The 18480-nt window shown below is 46.7% G+C and overlaps 1 protein-coding gene across 14 annotated transcripts in view; it reads right to left on the bottom strand.

Moving 5' to 3' along the window:
- Positions 1–18480, bottom strand: part of KANSL3 (KAT8 regulatory NSL complex subunit 3) — a 125411-nt gene that overhangs the window by 101495 nt on the left and 5436 nt on the right. For all 14 annotated transcript variants that reach the window (XR_010598585.1, XM_065584317.1, XM_065584319.1 and 11 more), the window contains exons 3-7: positions 9512–9682; positions 5550–5640; positions 5046–5231; positions 1209–1340; positions 214–330 (exon numbers count right to left, since the gene is read on the bottom strand). Coding sequence is in view for 13 of the 14 variants with exons in the window: in XM_065584317.1 (XP_065440389.1) it covers positions 214–330; positions 1209–1340; positions 5046–5231; positions 5550–5640; positions 9512–9682 (697 nt within the window). In the remaining variant the exon portion in view is untranslated. The remainder of the gene's footprint in view (positions 1–213; positions 331–1208; positions 1341–5045; positions 5232–5549; positions 5641–9511; positions 9683–18480) is intronic.

Genomic DNA, 18480 nt, shown 5'->3' with positions numbered 1-18480 from the left:
AGCAGAGGTATGGAGAGCCCCTCCTGGAAGACCAAGCAGTGCAGGTCTGAGGGGAACAGCTCCATGGGAAACCTTTCTGCTGAAGTGATCAGCATAATGAAGCTGTTGGGCTGTTTAACAGGAGTTGCAGGATCACACTGCCCCTAAATGCCCCGGAAGAGCTGCTAGTATGAACGACAGCCCCTCCCTTCAAAAACATGCCGAGTTACAAACCTTTCCCAGGCAAGAGAGCTGCGATTGCCAAAACCGATGCCGGCGAGAGGTGGGGAACATAGAACTGGAAGGTCCGGAAGATGCAATCAGGATGAGAGGAGAACCAGGCAACTTGTTCTACAAAATTCACCACAATAGAAAGATAAGGCAAGCAGCTTCCTTTCTGAGACCTGCCCGCTCCCTAGCATCCATGATCCCTAGGATAAGCCTGCGACGCGTACCAGTCAACCCACATCCAACCAATCCTCCCCCCAGCTGCTCTGAGCAAAGGACTCGGATATCTGCAACAGCACAGGACACACAGAGGAGTTGGTCAGGCTGAGCTACTGAAAAGCTGTGTGCAAGTTAAGACTGCAGATCATTTGAACCAGAGCTGCTACAAAGCCCAAACATGCACTCGGGCACCCTCTGCCACAGGTGCGAGAACATGACATTGCCCAAAGTACTTAAGAGCACCAGTGATGCTCTCGGCACAACCCTTGCTAACAATCAAAGACAGCTATGGATGATCGACAAAGGACGAGCCAACCCCAGGCCTCCTAGAACAGGAGCTAAATAGCATCCCCAGGGCACAGACTGAAGGGAAAACTAGAGACCCTGCCTTGCTCATCCTGGGAGCAGGTGTCACTGGAAGAGGCCTTCTTGGGATACTAGGACGGTGCTGCATCCCAACACAATACTCTCATCCATTGAGTCCGACACAGTTACACAACACACACATGGCACGGAATGACAGTATCACACTAGGAAGGCTGCAGAGAGAGAAAAGGCAGCATGGATTCCTGGAAAGACTGGGTCTGAAGGAGAAGAGGGCACTCTGAAGATAGGAGGTACTGGGAGTAGAGACACCATGACAGAGATCATGATGCCGAGCATACAAGAGAGACCTGGACGGAGAAGCACAGAGAGAGGCCTGGGGAGAGCGAACAGATTCAGTCACCAACCAGACACTGAGCTAAGCCCCTCCCTCCCTGCAAGCCCAGGGATGTACTCACAGGTTTATTATGTGACAAGACACCCACAGCTGGGTCCCATGGTCTCTTCAGGAGGAGGGAGAGAGCCTCAGCCCCTGCTGCCCCTGTCTTTGTGGTGGACGAGAGCAGCATCCTGTCAATCAGGGTGGGGATCTGAAACCAAAGGCCAGACTGTGGCTGAAGAAACTTATTAACCACACACATGATATCCTATGGGATCTTCCTTCAGAACTGATTTCACTGGGCACTTCAATGTGTATACCAGAGCATGGGAAATTCAGTTAGCTTCTCCCCAGCAACGGGAGAAAGCACACCTGGCACTCCCCCTCCCACACACACTATGGGGTACGAGTCAAGGGGCTAGTACTTGGGTTTTGCACTGCCCTGGAGGAGACCCAGAGCAGCACAGCTGGGAGTGCACAGGCCACAGCTCAGGAGGAGATGTTGTCAGACACAGGTCCAGCCAAGTTGCCCTTTGGGGAATACTTGCTCGCAGAGCATGACTGATGGACTACAGAGTTTGCATTTTCGCACATCGAGGAACTTGCTGACTCAGGGCACTGGAATTTAGTTGGAGAAAACGAGACCTTTAGAGCACTGAAATGGACCAGTAAATGTTCCTTCCTCAGGGCACTAGGTAAGGACAACACATCAGTGAATAGGTGCCACCAGCGATTCCAATACCTTTTCTTAGCAGAGACTCATTCCTAAGATACTGCATGAGCACCAAGAAGTGTCAACCCACCCGAAGGGAGAGTCTGTATTTGATATAGCTGCACGCTCTTGTCTCAATGTGCAACCTTCATCTCCAAACAGCTCCACTGGCTCTCCTTCATTGCAAGAGGCAGCTGAATAAATGACCTCTTTGTTGTTAAAACCCTGAATGCACTTCTCCAGCCTCCTGACCAGACCTTGGCTCATTTCTTCCCTCTCTGCTTCCTCCACTTAACTACCACTGAGCTCTCCTTTAATCCCTTCACACCAGCGCATCGCTGCTGACACGAAAGCCTTCTCCCCTTTGCACCTCCTGCCATCTGGTGGAACAGTCTCCCTCTACTTCACTGACTCTCCCCTTTAGCAACTGCTGTCAATTAATCGCAGTTACCCCAAGCGATTAACGCAAAACCAATTAACTAGCTTAAAAAATCCGTCATCATTAATCGCAGTTTTATTCGCACTTAAACACTAATAGAATACCAATTGAAATGTATTATAAATATTTTGGATGTTTTTCTATATTTTCAAATATATTGATTTCAATAACAACACAGAATGCAAAGTGCTCACTTTATATTATGTTTGATTAAAAATATTTGCACTGTAAGAACGATAAGAGAAATAGTTTTGGGTTCACCTCATACAAGTTCTGTAGTGCAAGCTCTAGCGTTCAATTTGCACATGTAGAATTTTTTTTTTTTACATAGCTGCACTCAAAAACAAAACAATGTAAAAACTTTAGAGCACAAGTGTGCCACTCAGTTCTACTTCTTGTTCAGCCAATCACTCAGACAAACAAGTATGTTTACATTTACAGGAGATAATGCTGCCCGCTTCTTAGTTACATCACCTGAAAGTGAGAACAGGCATTCGTATGGCACTGCCGTAGTTGGGGTTGCAAGGTATTGACGTGCCAGATATGCTAAGCCCGGGGTTCTCAAACTTCATTGCACCGCGACCCCCTTCTGACAACAAAAATTACTACATGACCCCAGGAGAGGGGGACTGAAACCTGAGCCCGCCCAAGTCCCATCGCCCCAGGTGGAGGGCCAAAGCCAAAGGGCTTCAGCCCTGGCAGGGGCCTGTAACCTGAGCCTTTGGGCTTCAGCCCTAGGCCCCAGTAAATCTAAACCAGGCCTGGTGACCCCATTAAAACCAGGTCGCAACCACCTTTGGGGTCCCGACCCAGTTTGAGAACCGCTGTGCTAAGCATTTCTATGCCCTTCATGCTTTGACTTGTAGATCGCACTCTCTTTTATCTGTTTCACAGTGCAAATATTTCTAATCAAAAATAACAATTAGGGCTGTCAATCAATCACAGTTAACGCATACAATTAATTCAAAACAAATTAACGCTTTTTTTTTTTTAAACGAATGTTAACCACACACCAGGGCCATCCTCAGGGGGGCGCCGCTGCGTGCCTCCGGGGCAGGGGTACCCCTCCTACTGCCGCCCCGCTCCATTGCTGTTCCCACCTCCATGGAGCCCCTGGCCAAGCTGCTCCAGACCGGGAGCCTGCCTCCTGTGTGCTGCACAGAGCAGTGGCGGGGAGGCAGCAGAGGAGCTGATGTCTGGGTGTCCCCCCTCCACACACACCCCATGTGCCCAGTCCCCGCTGAGCTGGGGAACAGGGGAAGCCTGTCTGCTGCTCCCGGCTCAGCAGTGAGTGCTGGAGACAGCAGCTGCTGCTGGCTGAAAAAGCGTTCAGGCTCCTGAGCGCTCTGCTTAAAGAGACAGTGACACACACACACACACACACACACCACTCCCCCCCCAACACCAAAAATAGTTAAATAAGTGATATTCTATTATTGCTTAACAGTGCGATTAAAACTGCGATTAATCGCAACTGTGTTTTTAAATCATTTGATGGCCCTCATCTTAGCTGATCTCTCGGCTGTAAATGTCTTTCTCCTACTTTCTCGTTCTTCTGCAGCGCTAATATTTATTGTATTTAGCCATCTGGGGAGTTAGTTTGTAGGACGGATGCTATGCAAAAGTACAGCTGTAGTGTACCGATTCACCCTGGCTTCGTGGGATGGGAACATTGTACTGAAAGTGCTTAGCCAAACAAATAAAATACACAATTCTACTTAAATTGAGAGAAAAAGATCAATTAACGAAGTTTGGTCTAGACTCATTTTAATAATAAACAACATTCCTGTAGTACCTTTCCTAAGAGTCTTCTGTTTGCCAATAACATTTAACGGTGGCATGTGCCTCTTGCATACAAACCACAAAAAAAGGGTACTGAATACTACTACTACTACCACCATCACCCCTACCTAGCTCTGAACTCACGATTTTCAATCCATTGATATAAAGCACTTCCCAAACTAGCTCAGTATCATTACTCCCATTTTATCTATGGAGAAATTGAGGCACAGAGGTGTGAGGTGACTTGCCCAAGGATACCCAGCAGACCAGTGGCAGAGCCCAGGTCCCCTGAGTCCTAGCACAGCACCTCCTAAGTCCCCTGTATTTCTCTGAATCACTTCAATAAAAGTTTAGAAACTAATATGTTGCCCGTCTACAATAACTCTCGTCCCAGGAGCTCCATGGGCTTTACAAACTTAATTGTTTGTCAATTGTTTACAACCTCCCTGTAAAGTATTAGCCCTCTTTTACAAATCTATCTATCTAAGATAACTGGGTGCCCCTCATGCTAAGCTGTATTTATTCTCCCAACCCCTCTTATGGCAGGGCAGAGCCGTTATCCCCATAGTACAGAGGGAAACTGAGGCACACAGAAGCTAAGGGATTTGCCCGGGTTACACAGGAAGCCTGTGTCAGAGCAAGGAGCTGACCCAGCCTCTCCCAAGTCCCAGGCTAGTGGCCTCTCCTTTCCTCACTCTCTTGATAGGGCAACCAAGACAGAGAGGCTAAGTGACATGCTGAAGATCACCCACTACTGCCACAGAAAAACCAGGAGTCCTCCCTCCTAATCCTCAAGGCAAAAGCTCCCCCAAGCTAGTGCAGTGGGGAAAAGGGAAGAAGAACAGGGGCAAAGAGGCTACTTTTCCCCCAGTCGCCCAGAAAGGAGATCAATGTCCCATCAGCTTCCCTTGAATGAACTGTTTGAAGAGAAAGTGGTATTAAGTGAAAGCAAAGTACATTCCAGAACTCATTGTGTTTATCACCTTTCCCTTAAGTGTCTGCAAAGCATCCAGGTAAGCAGCCAACATAGGTAAACTGAGCGTCTCCACCAGCGTGGTGTGAAGCCATTGGATCAGCTTGGTGTCCCAGTTCACACTGGCCAGAGCTTGGCGGACCCGCCGGGCGCATTTGTCCACTGCTATCCTCCTCAGCACTGGCTCATTGCAAGCCTAAAAACAAGGGAAGCAGACCACCTGGGCATAAGGAAAGTGAGTGTGCCAGGACCATACAAAATCCACCAGGGCAAAATTTGCTGCTACAGCCTCTGTTCCTCTGGCGAGTGAGCATGGGCCAATCCTTCTCCCACCGAAGACCACATTCTAGTCCATATCAAAGCCATAAACCTGCTCATGGAGGAGGTTGTAAGAGCCGAGGAGCCAGACTGTCCTACATGTTTCATCTCCACTGCCAGGAAGGATTGGGTGCATAAGGAGGCAATGCAGCTGCTGCAGCTTGAAGGAGAGGGGATGGGGGAAGAAAGATCTTACCCCTTCATTGGCCAAGCGGGCCAGCCTGTCAGATTGCAGGGCTTTAAGGATCTTATTAAATAGCTTGTTCTGGGCCATCGTCCAACCCGACCTGAAAGGAAAACCAAGAGAGTAGTTTAGACAGGATATAAAGGGTTTACATTTTTTTACTCCTATCTCTTAAAACAACGCAGGTAAGTAAGACAGTGCAGTTGATCTATCAGCTTTTAGCACCCAGGAGTTAATGGCTCCCAGTCATGTGCTCAGATCCCATGTCTCACAATAAATAATCCTTGTCTCTAAACTGTATTATGGTTTTGGCTACATATATGAGCTGGGCAATGCAGACTGAGAAAATACCATTCACCTTACATGAAAGCGACCCGTGCATCTATCATCAGAGGGGCCTGAATGTCCAGATAGTCACGCTCAAGTCTTGTGGATGATCAGAAGTGCCACCTTTCTCTTTACAGGCAGATTTCCCTCGGTTTGCAAGGAGGATCTCACTCATGACCTCAGCGCTGTGGGCAAGTCAGTGGTAAGCCAGGAACACGCTAGGGCTATGTCTCCACTACACAGCCTATGTCAGCATAGCCCCAAGGGCATACACAGCAGAAGGAGGTTTTCTGCTGGCCCAGGAACACCACCTCCCCAAATGACATTAGCCATGATAACAGAAGCCCTCTGCCACTGGCATAGCTGAGTTTCCACTGGGGTATTGTTGGCATAGTTATGTCACCAGTGAGTTAGTTTGTTTCACACCCCTAACCAACCTAGACCTGGGACTCAGAAGACCTGAATTCAATTCTCAGCTCTGTCACAGACTTCCTGTGTGATCTTGGCCAACTCACATGCTATGCCCCAGCTCCTCTGTCTCACAAAGGTGTCAAGAGGCACTCAGATATTACACAACAGGGGACAAAAGCCCACAGATAGATGGGTGACCTGCATTCTAGCTGATTTCTAACCCCATTCCTTAGACAAAAGATCACCTTTCCTTCCTAATAAACAAAGCACTCAGACATAAAAAGCATTTACAAACAATGTTTTAAGAAGAAACACAGTTACGAGCTCCAGACTGCAGTCCACAATACACATGCAGACGCGAAATTGATGTACAGTATCTTACACAGAACAGAAGAGTGCCTGCTTCAGACTACAGACAGTCTTCAGAAGTTCTGAAGAGAAAGGCCTCTGTAAAGGAGACTGATGGCTAGCACATATAGAGAGGCAACTGAAAGCTCTTCCTAGGAATATTTTGCTTGATTGAAGACTGACTGAGGAAAAAAGGGAAGGGAGCTTGGACCAATGTGAACTCTCATGCAAGTGAGAAACAAGCAGTATCTGATCCAGTTGTACTTGTATGCAAAATTCAGGGCAAGTGTGATACTTGAAGTTTAGAAAGCCACAAGAATTAACAAGGCTTACTGGGGGGGCGGGGGAAGGGGGAGGGAGGAGGAGGACAGAAAATCCATTTATTAAGACTGGTAACTAAAGCCCCAGGAAGTGGCTAGCCTATGAGCAACTGCAGCCTTTCTACAGATGTCGACTTCAGAGGCTCATATGTCGTTGTAAAATTAACAGCTGGATAACACATTCCTTTGAACATCTGTGCAATTAAATAAGTGAAAGTTCCACAGTTTATAAAGGAACTGAAGTCTCAAATTACTGGGAATTCTGGGAAATATATTTCTAGAAATCTGAACTTAATAAGATTAAATAAATAAAGCCTAGAAGGATGTGAAAAGCCACCTAAAGAGGAACAGTGCATGTCTAGACACATTAAAACAAATCAAAAAACCAAACCAAGGCCCTCATCCTGCAAAAAACTCACTGCCAATCACTGCATATACACAATCCCAATGCAAAAGTGAGAAAAGGCCTGCTGTCCAATGCATATTACAGAATAAACTCTTTAACCACAGCCTAGGTCTGTGATCTACCCATCTTGTATCGCACAAGACAACATTACAGAAAAGTCATTGGTTTTAAGTGAGAATGCGAGTCAGCTTCATGTCTGCAAATAAATAATGCTTTGTCCTTTTATAGCTTTTTTTGCATCAGGACCTCAAAACACTCTACAAACATTAATTCACCCAGGCAAGCATAGAACCCAGAAAAACAACAAGGAGTCCGATGGCCCCTTAAAGACTAACAGATTTATTTGGGCATAAGCTTTCGTGGGTAAAAAACCCACTTCTTCATTTTACCCATGAAAACTTATGCCCAAATAAATCTGTTAGTCTTTAAGGTGTCATCGGACTCCTTGTTGTTTTTGCGGATACAGACTAACACGGCTACCTCCTGATATAGAACCCAGAGACATCATGGACCAGTGGATAGGGCATGGACAGAGTCAGGAGACTTGGATTCTCTTCCTAGCTCTGCCACTGACATGCTATGGGAACCTGGGCAAGTCATTTCACCCCTGCCTCAGTTTCCCCTCCCACCCTTTGTATTGACTGTAGACTTCTTGGGGTAGGGACCCTCTCTTATCTGTATGCACAGTGCCTGGCACTGTGAAGTCCCAACCTCTGCTGAGGCTCTCTACGCTAGTGAAATACAACCAACAAGAGGATTCCTGAATCCCAATCTTCTGCTGTGACCACTAGATCGCTGCCTCTACGTACTACCATTTCCACCACCCTATACCATAACCTACTGACTGCTATACTTACCTACATGCCTCCAGCTTTCATCCAGGACACACCACACGAACCATTGTCTACAGCCAAGCTCTACGATACAACCACATTTGCTCCAATCCCTCAGACAGAGACAAACACCTACGAGATCTCTATCAAGCATTCTTAAAACTACAATACCCACCTGCTGAAGTGAGGAAACAGACTGACAGAGCCAGAAGAGTATCCAGAAGTCACCTACTACAGGACAGGCCCAACAAAGAAAGTAACAGAACGCCACTAACCGTCACCTTCAGCCCCCAACGAAAACCACTCCAGCGCATCAAGGATCTACAAACCTATCCTGAAAGATGATCCCTCACTCTCACAGACCTTGGGAGACAGACCAGTCCTCGCTTACAGACAGCCCCCCAACCTGAAGCAAATACTCATCAGCAACTGCACACCATACAACATAAACACTAACCCAGGAACCTATCCTTGCAACAAAGCCCAATGCCAACTCTGTCCACATATCTATTCAAGTGACACCATCATAGGACCTAATCACATCAGCCATGCCATCAGGAGCTCATTCACCTGCACATCTACCAACGTGATCTATGCCAGCATGTGCCAGCAATGCCCCTCTGCCATGTACAGTGGCCAAACTGGACAGTCTCTACGCAAAAGAATAAATGGACACAAATATAATATCAGGAATCGTAACATTCAAAAACCAGTGGGAGAACACTTCAGTCTCTCTAACCACTCAGTGAAAGACCTGAAGGTGGCAATTTTGCAACAAAAAAAACTTCAAAAACAGACTCCAGAGAGAGACTGCTGAACTTGAATTAATACGTAAATTAGATACAATTAACTTAGGTTTGAACAGAGACTGGGAATGGTTGGGTCATTACACTAATTGAATCTATTTCCTCATCTTAAAGTATGTTAAAATATCCTCACACCTTCTATGGGTCATCTCAATTATCACTTCAAAGGTTTTTTTCTCTCTCCTGCTGATGATAGCTCATCTCAATTGATTGGCCTCTTACAGTTGGTACGGCTACTCCCATCTTTTCATGTTCTCTGTATGTATAAATATCATCTTTCGTGTGTTCCATTCTATGCATCTGATGAAGTGGGCTGTAGCCCACAAAAGCTTATGCTCAAATAAATGTGTTAGTCTCTAAGGTGCCACAAGGACTCCTGTTCTTTTTGCGGATACAGACTAACACGGCTGCTACTCTGAAACCTGTCATTTCCACGTTACTTACTTTATTCCTCTTCCCAGCTAACAGCCTCTCAGTAAGAACTGCAGCACAAATACCCCCAACAGCATCCCAGCCATGTTACCTGTTCATGTGCTCCTCCCAGTCATCAGGTGGAGGAGGGGCATCGGCATCCGTACGGGCAAAGATGACGTGGCGCTCACACTCGTTCATCACACTGCGCGCTTTCTGGTTGTCGTAGAGCGGGACAGGCGTGGGTGTGACGGTTTCCACATCGATGGGGATATCCACCTCACTGAAAGGAGAGCTGGGATTTCAGAGAACAGGACCCTGCCCTATCACAGCAGCCTTAGAGCAGCAGGTTTCTCAACACAAAACAGGAACTGGAAACACACTGCACTGAGGTGCCACAGGACCCTCTGTTGCTTTTTACAGATTCAGACTAACACGGCTACCCCTCTGATACTTGACACTGCACTGAGTTACAGGTACCTGCCTGGGCAAGATGGAACAGAGACAGCACACCTGTGCCTACCTGTCTGAAAGCATAAGGCTCCTTCAAGCTTATTTCATCCTTCGTCTCACACAAGCTCCAAATCAGTATCTGACCATGGCTGAGACACAGCCTTTGAAGCTGCTGCCACTGGAGCAGAAGATGGAACCGTGCTGTTTTTCATTGTATTTGTAACCGTATTCTGCACCCGAAACCTCTGTCTTGGGGCCAGGCTACGCTACAAAATGAAATGTCATCTAACAACATGATTGTCTCCTGACAAGGTTACTTGCAATTTGTAGTGCTGATAAGCCCTGAATCAGGTTTTAACCATGTGTGGGCCTGACTGTTATAAAAAGGCAGCCAGTTGCGAACCAGCTGAGCGGCGAACAGCGGAGGCTAATAGAGGGAGTTTGCCTGCGGAGAGCCCACTGAGGCTTTCATCTTGCGGGCTTCTGTGAGTAGTTACTGCAACAGCTGAGGAAGCTCTTAGAGGGAAGGTAATATGGACAGTGAGCGATCAGCTGTTGTGACCTGCACAGGATGTGCCATGTTTGTCTTTCTTCCATAGGACAGAAGCGACTTTCTCTGTACAAAGTGCAAGCTGGTCTCCATATTGGAAGAGAAGGTTCAAGGTCTGGAGAAACAAGTATCAACCCTGCATTGCATAAGAGAAAATGAAGATTTCCCGGACAGACATCAGAATATGCTTCTACGGGCACAACATTCTGAAGAATCACAGCAGGCTGCGCAGCGGGGACAGAAGGATGGTGAAGAAAATTGGCAGCATGTGACCTCCAGAAGAAGAAAGAGGAGTATCCATGTACCAGCAATGCAGATACAGGTGAGCAACCATTATCATGTTCTCTCCACAGATACTAATGCGGAGAGTGGACTAGATGATACATCTGAGGGAAGGGAGCAGAAGGAGACTCCACCGATTGGAAGGCATGAGATGCACTGTCCTAGGGATGGGGGTTCCACGACCACTGCTCCCAAGAGAAGGAGGCGGGTGGTGGTGGTCAGGGACTCCCTCCTAAGGGGGACTGAGTCATCTGCCGTCCCGACCGGGAAAACCGAGATGTGTGCTGCTGGCCAGGAGCTAGGATTCATGATGTGACAGAGAGACTGCCAAAACTCATCAAGATCTCAGCTCGCTACCCCTTTCTGCTTCTCCACGTGGGCACCAATGATACTGCCTAGAATGACCTTGAGCGGATCACTGCAGACTATGTGGCTCCGGAAAGAAGGATAAAGGAGTTTGAGGCACAAGTGGTGTTCTTGTCCATCCTCCCTGTGGAAGGAAAAGGCCCGGGTAGAGACCATCGAATCGTGGAAGTCAACGAATGGCTACGCAGGTGGTGTCGGAGAGAAGGTTTTGGATTCTTTGACCATTGGATGATGTTCCAAGAAGAAGGATTGCGAGGAAGAGATGGGCTCCACCTAATGAAGAGAGGGAAGAGCATCTTTGCAAGCAGCCTGGCTAACCTAGTGAGGAGGGCTTTAAACTAGGTTCACCCGGGGGAAGGAGACCAAAGCCCTAAGTGGGGAAGTGGGATACCAGGAGGAAGCACGAGCAGGAGAGCGCAAGAGGGGAGGACTCCTGCCTCATACTGAGAAAGCAGGACGATCAGCGAGTCATTTTAAGTGCCTATACACAAATGCAAGAAGACTGGGAAACAAGCAGGGAGAACTGGAAGTCCTGGCACAGTCAAGAAATTATGATGTGATTGGAATAACAGAGACTTGGTGGGATAACTCACATGACTGGAGTATTGTCATGGATGGATGTAAACTGTTCAGGAAGGACAGGCAGGGCAGAAAAGGTGGGAGAGTTGCATTGTATGTAAGAGAGCAGTCTGACTGCTCAGACCTCCAGTATGAAACTGCAGAAAAACCTGAGAGTCTCTGATTTAAGTTTAGAAATGTGAGCAACAAGAGTGATGTCGTGGTGGGAGTCTGCTATAGACCACCAGACCAGGGGGATGAGGTGGACGAGGCTTTCTTCAGGCAACTAACAGAAGTTACTAGATCACAGGCCCTGGTTCTCATGGGGGACTTCAATCACCCTGATATCTGCTGAGAGAGCAATACAGCAGTGCACAGACAATCCAGGAAGTTTTTGGAAAGTGTAGGGGACAATTTCCTGGTGCAAGTGCTGGAGGAACCAACTAGGGGCAGAGCTCTTCTTGACCTACTGCTCACAAACAGGGAAGAATTAGTAGGGGAAGCAAAAGTGGATGGGAACCTCAGAGGCAGTGACCATGAGATGGTCGAGTTCAGGATCCTGACACAAGGAAGAAAGGAGAGCAGAAGAATACAGATCCTGGACTTCAGAAAAGCAGACTGACTCCCTCAGGGAACTGATGGGCAGGATCCCCTGGGAGAATAACATGAGGGGGAAAGGAGTCCAGGAGAGCTGGCTGTATTTTAAAGAATCCTTATTGAGGTTGCAGGAACAAACCATCCCAATGTGTAGAAAGAATAGTAAATATGGCAGGCAATCAGCTTAGCTTAACAGTGAAATCCTTGCTGATCTTCAACTCAAAAAAGAAGCTTACAAGAAGTGGAAGCTTGGACAAATGACAAGGTGGACAGGGGTGGAGTATGAAAATATTGCCAAGGTATGCAGGAGTGAAATCAGGAACGCCAAATCACACTTGGAGTTGCAGCTAGCAAGGGATGTTAAGAGTAACAAGAAGGGTTTCACCAGGTATGTTAGCAACAAGAAGGTGGTCAAGAAAAGTGTGGGCCCCTAACTGAATGGGGGAGGCAACCTAATGACAGGATGTGGAAAAAGCTAATGTACTCAATGCTTTTTTTGCCTCTGTCTTCATGAACAAGGTCAGCTCCCAGACTACTGCACTGGGCAGCACAGTACGGGGAGGAGGTGAGCAGCCCTCTGTGGAGTAAAAAGTGGTTCAGGACTATTTAGAAAAGCTGGATGAGCACAAGCTCATGGGGCCGGATGCGCTGCATCCGAGGGTGCTAAAGGAGTTGGTGGATGTGATTGCAGAGCCATTGGCCATTATCTTTGAAAACTCACGGCGATCGGGGGAGGTCCTGGATGACTAGAAAAAGGCTAATGTAGTGCCCATCTTTAAAAAAGTGAAGGAGGAGGATCCGAGGACTACAGGCCAGTCAGCCTCACCTCAGTCCCTGGAAAAATCATGGAGCAGATCCTCAAGGAATCAATTGTGAAGCACTTCGAGGAGAGGAAAGTGATCAGGAACAGTCAGCATGGATTCACCAAGGGCAAGTCATGCCTGACTAACCTAATTGCCTTCTATGATGAGATAACTGGCTCTGTCGATGTGGGGAAAGCAGTGGACATGTTATTCCTTGACTTTAGCAAAGCTTTTGATACGGTCTCCCACAGTATTCCTGCAGGCAAGTTAAAGAAGTATGGGCTGGACGAATGGACTATAAGATAGTGATCAATGGCTCCATGTCTAGTTGGCAGCCGGTATCAAGCGACGTGCCCCAAGGGTCAGTCCTGGGGCCGGTTTTGTTCAATATCTTCATTGATGATCTGGATAATGGCGTGGACTGCACCCTCAGCAAGTCTGCAGATGACACTAAACTGGGAAGAGTGGTAGATACGTTGGAGGGTAGGGATAGGATACAGAGGGACCTAGACAAATTAGGGGATTGGGACAAAAGAAATCTGATGAGGTTCAACAAGGACAAGTGTAGAGGCCTGCACTTAGGACGGAAAAATCCCATGCACTGCTACAGACTAGGGACCGAATGGCTAGGCAGCAGTTCTGCAGAAAAGGACCTAGGGGTTACAGTGGACGAGAAGCTGGATATGAGTCGACAGTGTGCCCTTGTTGCCAAGAAGGCGAACTGCATTTTGGGCTGTATAAGTAGGGGCATTGCCAGCAGATCAAGGGACGTGATCATTCCCCTCTATTCGACATTGGTGAGGCCTCATCTGGAGTACTGTGTCCAGTTTTGGGGCCCCACACTACAAGAAGGATGTGGAAAAATTGGAAAGAGTCCAGCGGAGGGCAACAAAAATTATTAGGGGCCTGGAGCACATGACTTATGAGGAGAGGCTGAGGGAACTGGGATTGTTTAGTCTGCAGAAGAGAAGAATGAGGGGGGATTTGATAGCTGCTTTCAACTACCTGAAAGGGGGTTCCAAAGAGGATGGATCTAGACTGTTCTCAGAGGTACCAGATGACAGAAGAAGGAGTAATGGTCTCAAGTTGCAGTGGAAGAGGTTTAGGTTGGATATCAGGAAAAATGTTTTCACTAGGAGGGTGGTGAAGCACTGGAAGGGGTTTCCTAGGGAGGTGGTGGAATCTCCTTTCTTAGAGGTTTTTAAGGTCGGGCTTGACAAAGCCCTGGCTGGGATGATTTAGTTGGGGATTGGTCCTGCTTTGAGCAGGGGGTTGGACTAGATGACCTCCTGAGGTCCCTTTCAACCCTGATATTCTATGAGTCTGTGTCTCCCAACCCACTTCAGTCGTATGCAGGAGTGATGGCATGGTTTTTGCCGCCCTAGGCGTCAACGCTCCTCCTCTGAGCATTCGGCAGCAGGGGTCCTTCCGCTCTGCGTCTTCGGGGCACTTCGGCGGCGAGTCCCGGAGCAAGTGAAGGACCCGATGCCGAATTTCCTCCTAAGACCTGGAGCGGAAGGACCCCCTGCCGCCGAATTTACGCCGAGGGCAGCAAAATGCCGCCCTCCAAATCCTGCCGCCCTAGGCGACCGCCTAGGGTTGCCTAGTGGAAGCACCAGCCCTGGTCGTAGGCACAGATCCTGTAGCACACACCTGTGTGTCTTCATGACGTTCCAAACAAGTCAGCAGGACGCCATACATGCAGGGGTCCATGCTTGCAGATTTCATAGCCCCACTGGGGCCTTCAATGGCCTGAGGTGGTAGCAGTTTGGTAACACGGCTCACATACAGTTTAAGAACATAAGTACAGGTATACTGGATCAGACCTAAGGTCCACCTAACAAATAGTCTGTCTTCCGATGGTGGCCAGTGCCAAATGGTTCAGAGGGAATGAACAGAACAGGGCAATTTATCGAACAATCCATCCCCTGTCGTCCACTCCCAGCTTCTGGCAGTCAGGAGTTTAGGGACACGCAGAGCATAGGGTTGCATCTCTGACCATCTCGGCTAATAGTCATTAATGGACCTACCCTTCACAAATTAGTCTAATTCTTTTTTGGATCCAGTTAAATTTTTGGCCTTCACAGAATCCCCTGGCAATGAGTTCCACAGGTGAACTGTCCATTGTGTGAAGAAGTACTTCCTTTTGTTTTAATCTCCTGCCCATTGATTTCACTGGATGACCTCTAGTTTTTGTGTTATGAGACAGTGTACATAACACTTCTCTATTCACGGTCTCCACACCATATATGATTTTATAGACCTCTATTGTATCCCCTCTCCCCTTAGTCGTCTCTTTTCTAAGATGATCTGTCCCAGTCTTTTGAATCTCTCCTCATATGGATGTTGTTCCACACCCCTAATCATTTTTGTTGCCCTTTTCTGTACTTTTGCCAATGGGGCAACCAGAACTGCACCCAGTATTCAAGATGTGGATATACAATGGATTTCTCTAGTGGCATGATATTTTCTGTCTTATTATCTCTACCTTTCCTAATGGTTCCAAACATTGTTAGCTTTTTTGATTGCCGTTGCACATTGACTGGATATTTCCAGAGAAGTATCCACAATGACCCCCAAATCTCTCTCGAGTGGCAACAGCTAATTTAGACCCCATCATTTTGTAAGTATAGTTGGGATTATTTTTCCAATGTGCATTACTTCGCCCTTATCAACACTGCATTTCATCTGCCATTTTGTAGCCCAGTCACCCAGTTTTGTGATATCCCTTTGGAACTCTTCACAGTCAGTTTTGGGCTTAATCTTGAATAATTTTGTATCGTCTGCAATCTTTGCCACCTCACTGTTTACCCCTGTTTCAGATCATTTATGAATATGCTGCACAGCACATGTCCCAGTACAGATCCCTGAGGGACACCACTATTTACCTGTCTCCATTGTGAAAAGTGACCATTTATTCCTACTCTTTGTTTCCTATCTTTTAGCCAGTTACTGATCCAGAAAAGGACCTTCCCTTTTACCCCTTGACTGCTTACTTTGCTTAAAAGCCTTTGGTGTGGGAACTTGCTAAAGGCTTTCTGAAAATCCAAGTACACTATATCAGCTGAATCACCCTTGTTCAGATGCTTGCTGACCCCCGAAAAGTATTCAAAGATTGGTTATGCATGATCTCCCTTTACAAAAGCCGTGTTGACTTTTCCCCAACATACTGTTTCATGAACATGTCTGATAATTCTGTTCTTTACTAAAGTTTCAACCAGTTTGCCTCGTGCTGAAGTTAGGCTTTCCGGCCCTGTAATTGTCAGGACTGCGTCTGGAGCCTCTTTTAATAATCGGGATTACAGTAGCTATCCTCCAGTCATCTGGTACAGAGGCTGATTTAAGTGATATGTTACATTCAAAAAGTAGTTCTGCAATTTCATATGAGAGTGCCTTCAGAATTCTTGGGTGAATAGGATCTGGTCCTGGTGACTTCTTACTATTTCATTCATCAATTTGTTCTACTGACAGCTCAATCTGGGACAGTTCCTCAAATCTGTCACCTAAAAAGAATGGCTCCGGTATGGGAATCTCCTTCATATCCTCTGCAGTGAAGACCGATGCAAAGAATTCATTTAACGTGTTTGCAATGACCTTGTCTTTCTTGAGTGCTCCTTTAGCATCTTGATTGTCCAGTGGCCCCACTAAATGTTTGGCAGGCTTCCTGTTTCTGATGTACTTAAAAAAAAAAAATGTGTCTTTTGCAAGTTGCTCTTTAAAGTCTTTTTTTGCCCTGCCTAATTATACTTTTACACTTAGGCCTGGTCTACACTGGGGGGCGGGCAGAAGCTATGAATAATGTAGCTGAAGTTAAAGTACTTAGATCGACTTATCGCGGTGTCTTCACTATGGTGAGTCAACTGCTGCCGCTCCCCCGTCGACTCTGCCTGCACCTCTCGCTGAGCTTGAGTACAGGAGTCCACGGAAGAGCGCTCGGGGATCGATTTATCGAATCTAGACTAGACGTGATAAATCAATCCCCACTGGATCGATCGCTGCATCCGGCCAGTAGTGAAGACATACTCTTACTTGCCAGAGTTTATGCTGCTTTCTACTTTCCTCAGTAGGATCTGACTTCCAATTTTTAAAGGCCTTTTTGCCTCTAATAGCCTCTTTTACTCTGCTGTTTAGCCATGGTGATTTTATTTGGTCCATGCTGGATTATATTGGCTAAGGTATGTGGGTGGATAATGGGATGAGTAGAGGGGGGAAGGAATTCAAACAAAATGGCTCAGGTATAAACAATGGTTAAAACACTTTTCAATCTTGCAAGTTTTAACCATTGTTTATAGCTGAGCCATTTTGTTTGAAATACAAATTACTGAGCTTTCTTGGGGGCGTTTATTTGTTTAACTGAAATGCCTATATCTGATGCTTTACTCTTCAGCTCAAGTAGTAGCAGAGACTCTGCAGAAGTTACTGCACCATAGAGCAGCTGAGGAGAAAACATCCCCCCTGTTTTCCTAGATAAGTTGCATCACTTCCGGCAAGTAAATTTATCTCACACATGATCAGGGCTCTGTGACCCCTGCATCATCTGGGGAGCCCTCCAGTGGTATCTGTATTCACAGATTCAGAGTTTAAGACCAAAAGGGACCATTAGATCATCTCATCTGACCACAGGCCAGAGAATTTCACCCAGTTACTCCTAAATTAAGCCCATTAATTTGAATTTGACTAAAGCACATCCTGTCTTGATTTGAAGACTTTAGGAGATGGAAAATCCATCATTTCCCATGGTAGTTTGTTCAATGGTTAATCAACCTCACCGTTAAAATTTGTGCCTTGTTTCTAATTTGAATTTGTCTGACCTCAGCTTCCAGCCATTGGTGGTTCTTCTGCCTTTCTGCACTAGATTAAAGAGGCCTTTAGTACCTGGTGTTTTTTCCTCCCCCCTCATGAAGGAATTGATGATGATGATAATGTCACCTCTCAATTTTCTTGTTGATAAGATTAAGCTCTTTCACTCTCCCCATTAGGTATTTTCTCCAGACCCTGAACATTTTCTGTGGCTCTTTTCTGCACCTTCTCTGATTTTTCAACATCCCTGTAATAATATAAATACTAGAACTGGATGCAGCATTCCAGTCTCACCCATGCTGTATACAGAGAGACGAATCACCTCCTTGCTCCTTCTCTCTACTGTACTGTGCACACAGCCAAGGATCGCGTTAGCCCTTTGGCCACAGCATCGCACCGGGAGCAGTGATTTTACATTTACTTCCAGATCATTGATAATATATTTAACAGCATCAGGCAGAAAACCAATTCCTGCAGAACCGCACTAGAAACACCCCCATTTGATGACTATAACATAATCAGGCCGACCTTGATTCTTTTATTCCATCCACCCATCCCTCACATACACATAGGAAACAGTTCCAGCATCACAAAGGGAAAATACATAAAACAATAAAGGAAAATAAGAGAGGGGACACATTAGGTTGCAAAATATAGGCAACAAAAATAAAA

The sequence above is a fragment of the Chrysemys picta genome, chromosome 2, assembly GCF_011386835.1.
Source record: "Chrysemys picta bellii isolate R12L10 chromosome 2, ASM1138683v2, whole genome shotgun sequence".
In the NCBI taxonomy this organism is placed as follows: Eukaryota; Metazoa; Chordata; order Testudines; family Emydidae; genus Chrysemys; species Chrysemys picta.
The sequence above is the reverse complement of the archived record's forward strand: the minus strand, read 5'-3'. Positions and strand labels throughout refer to the sequence as shown.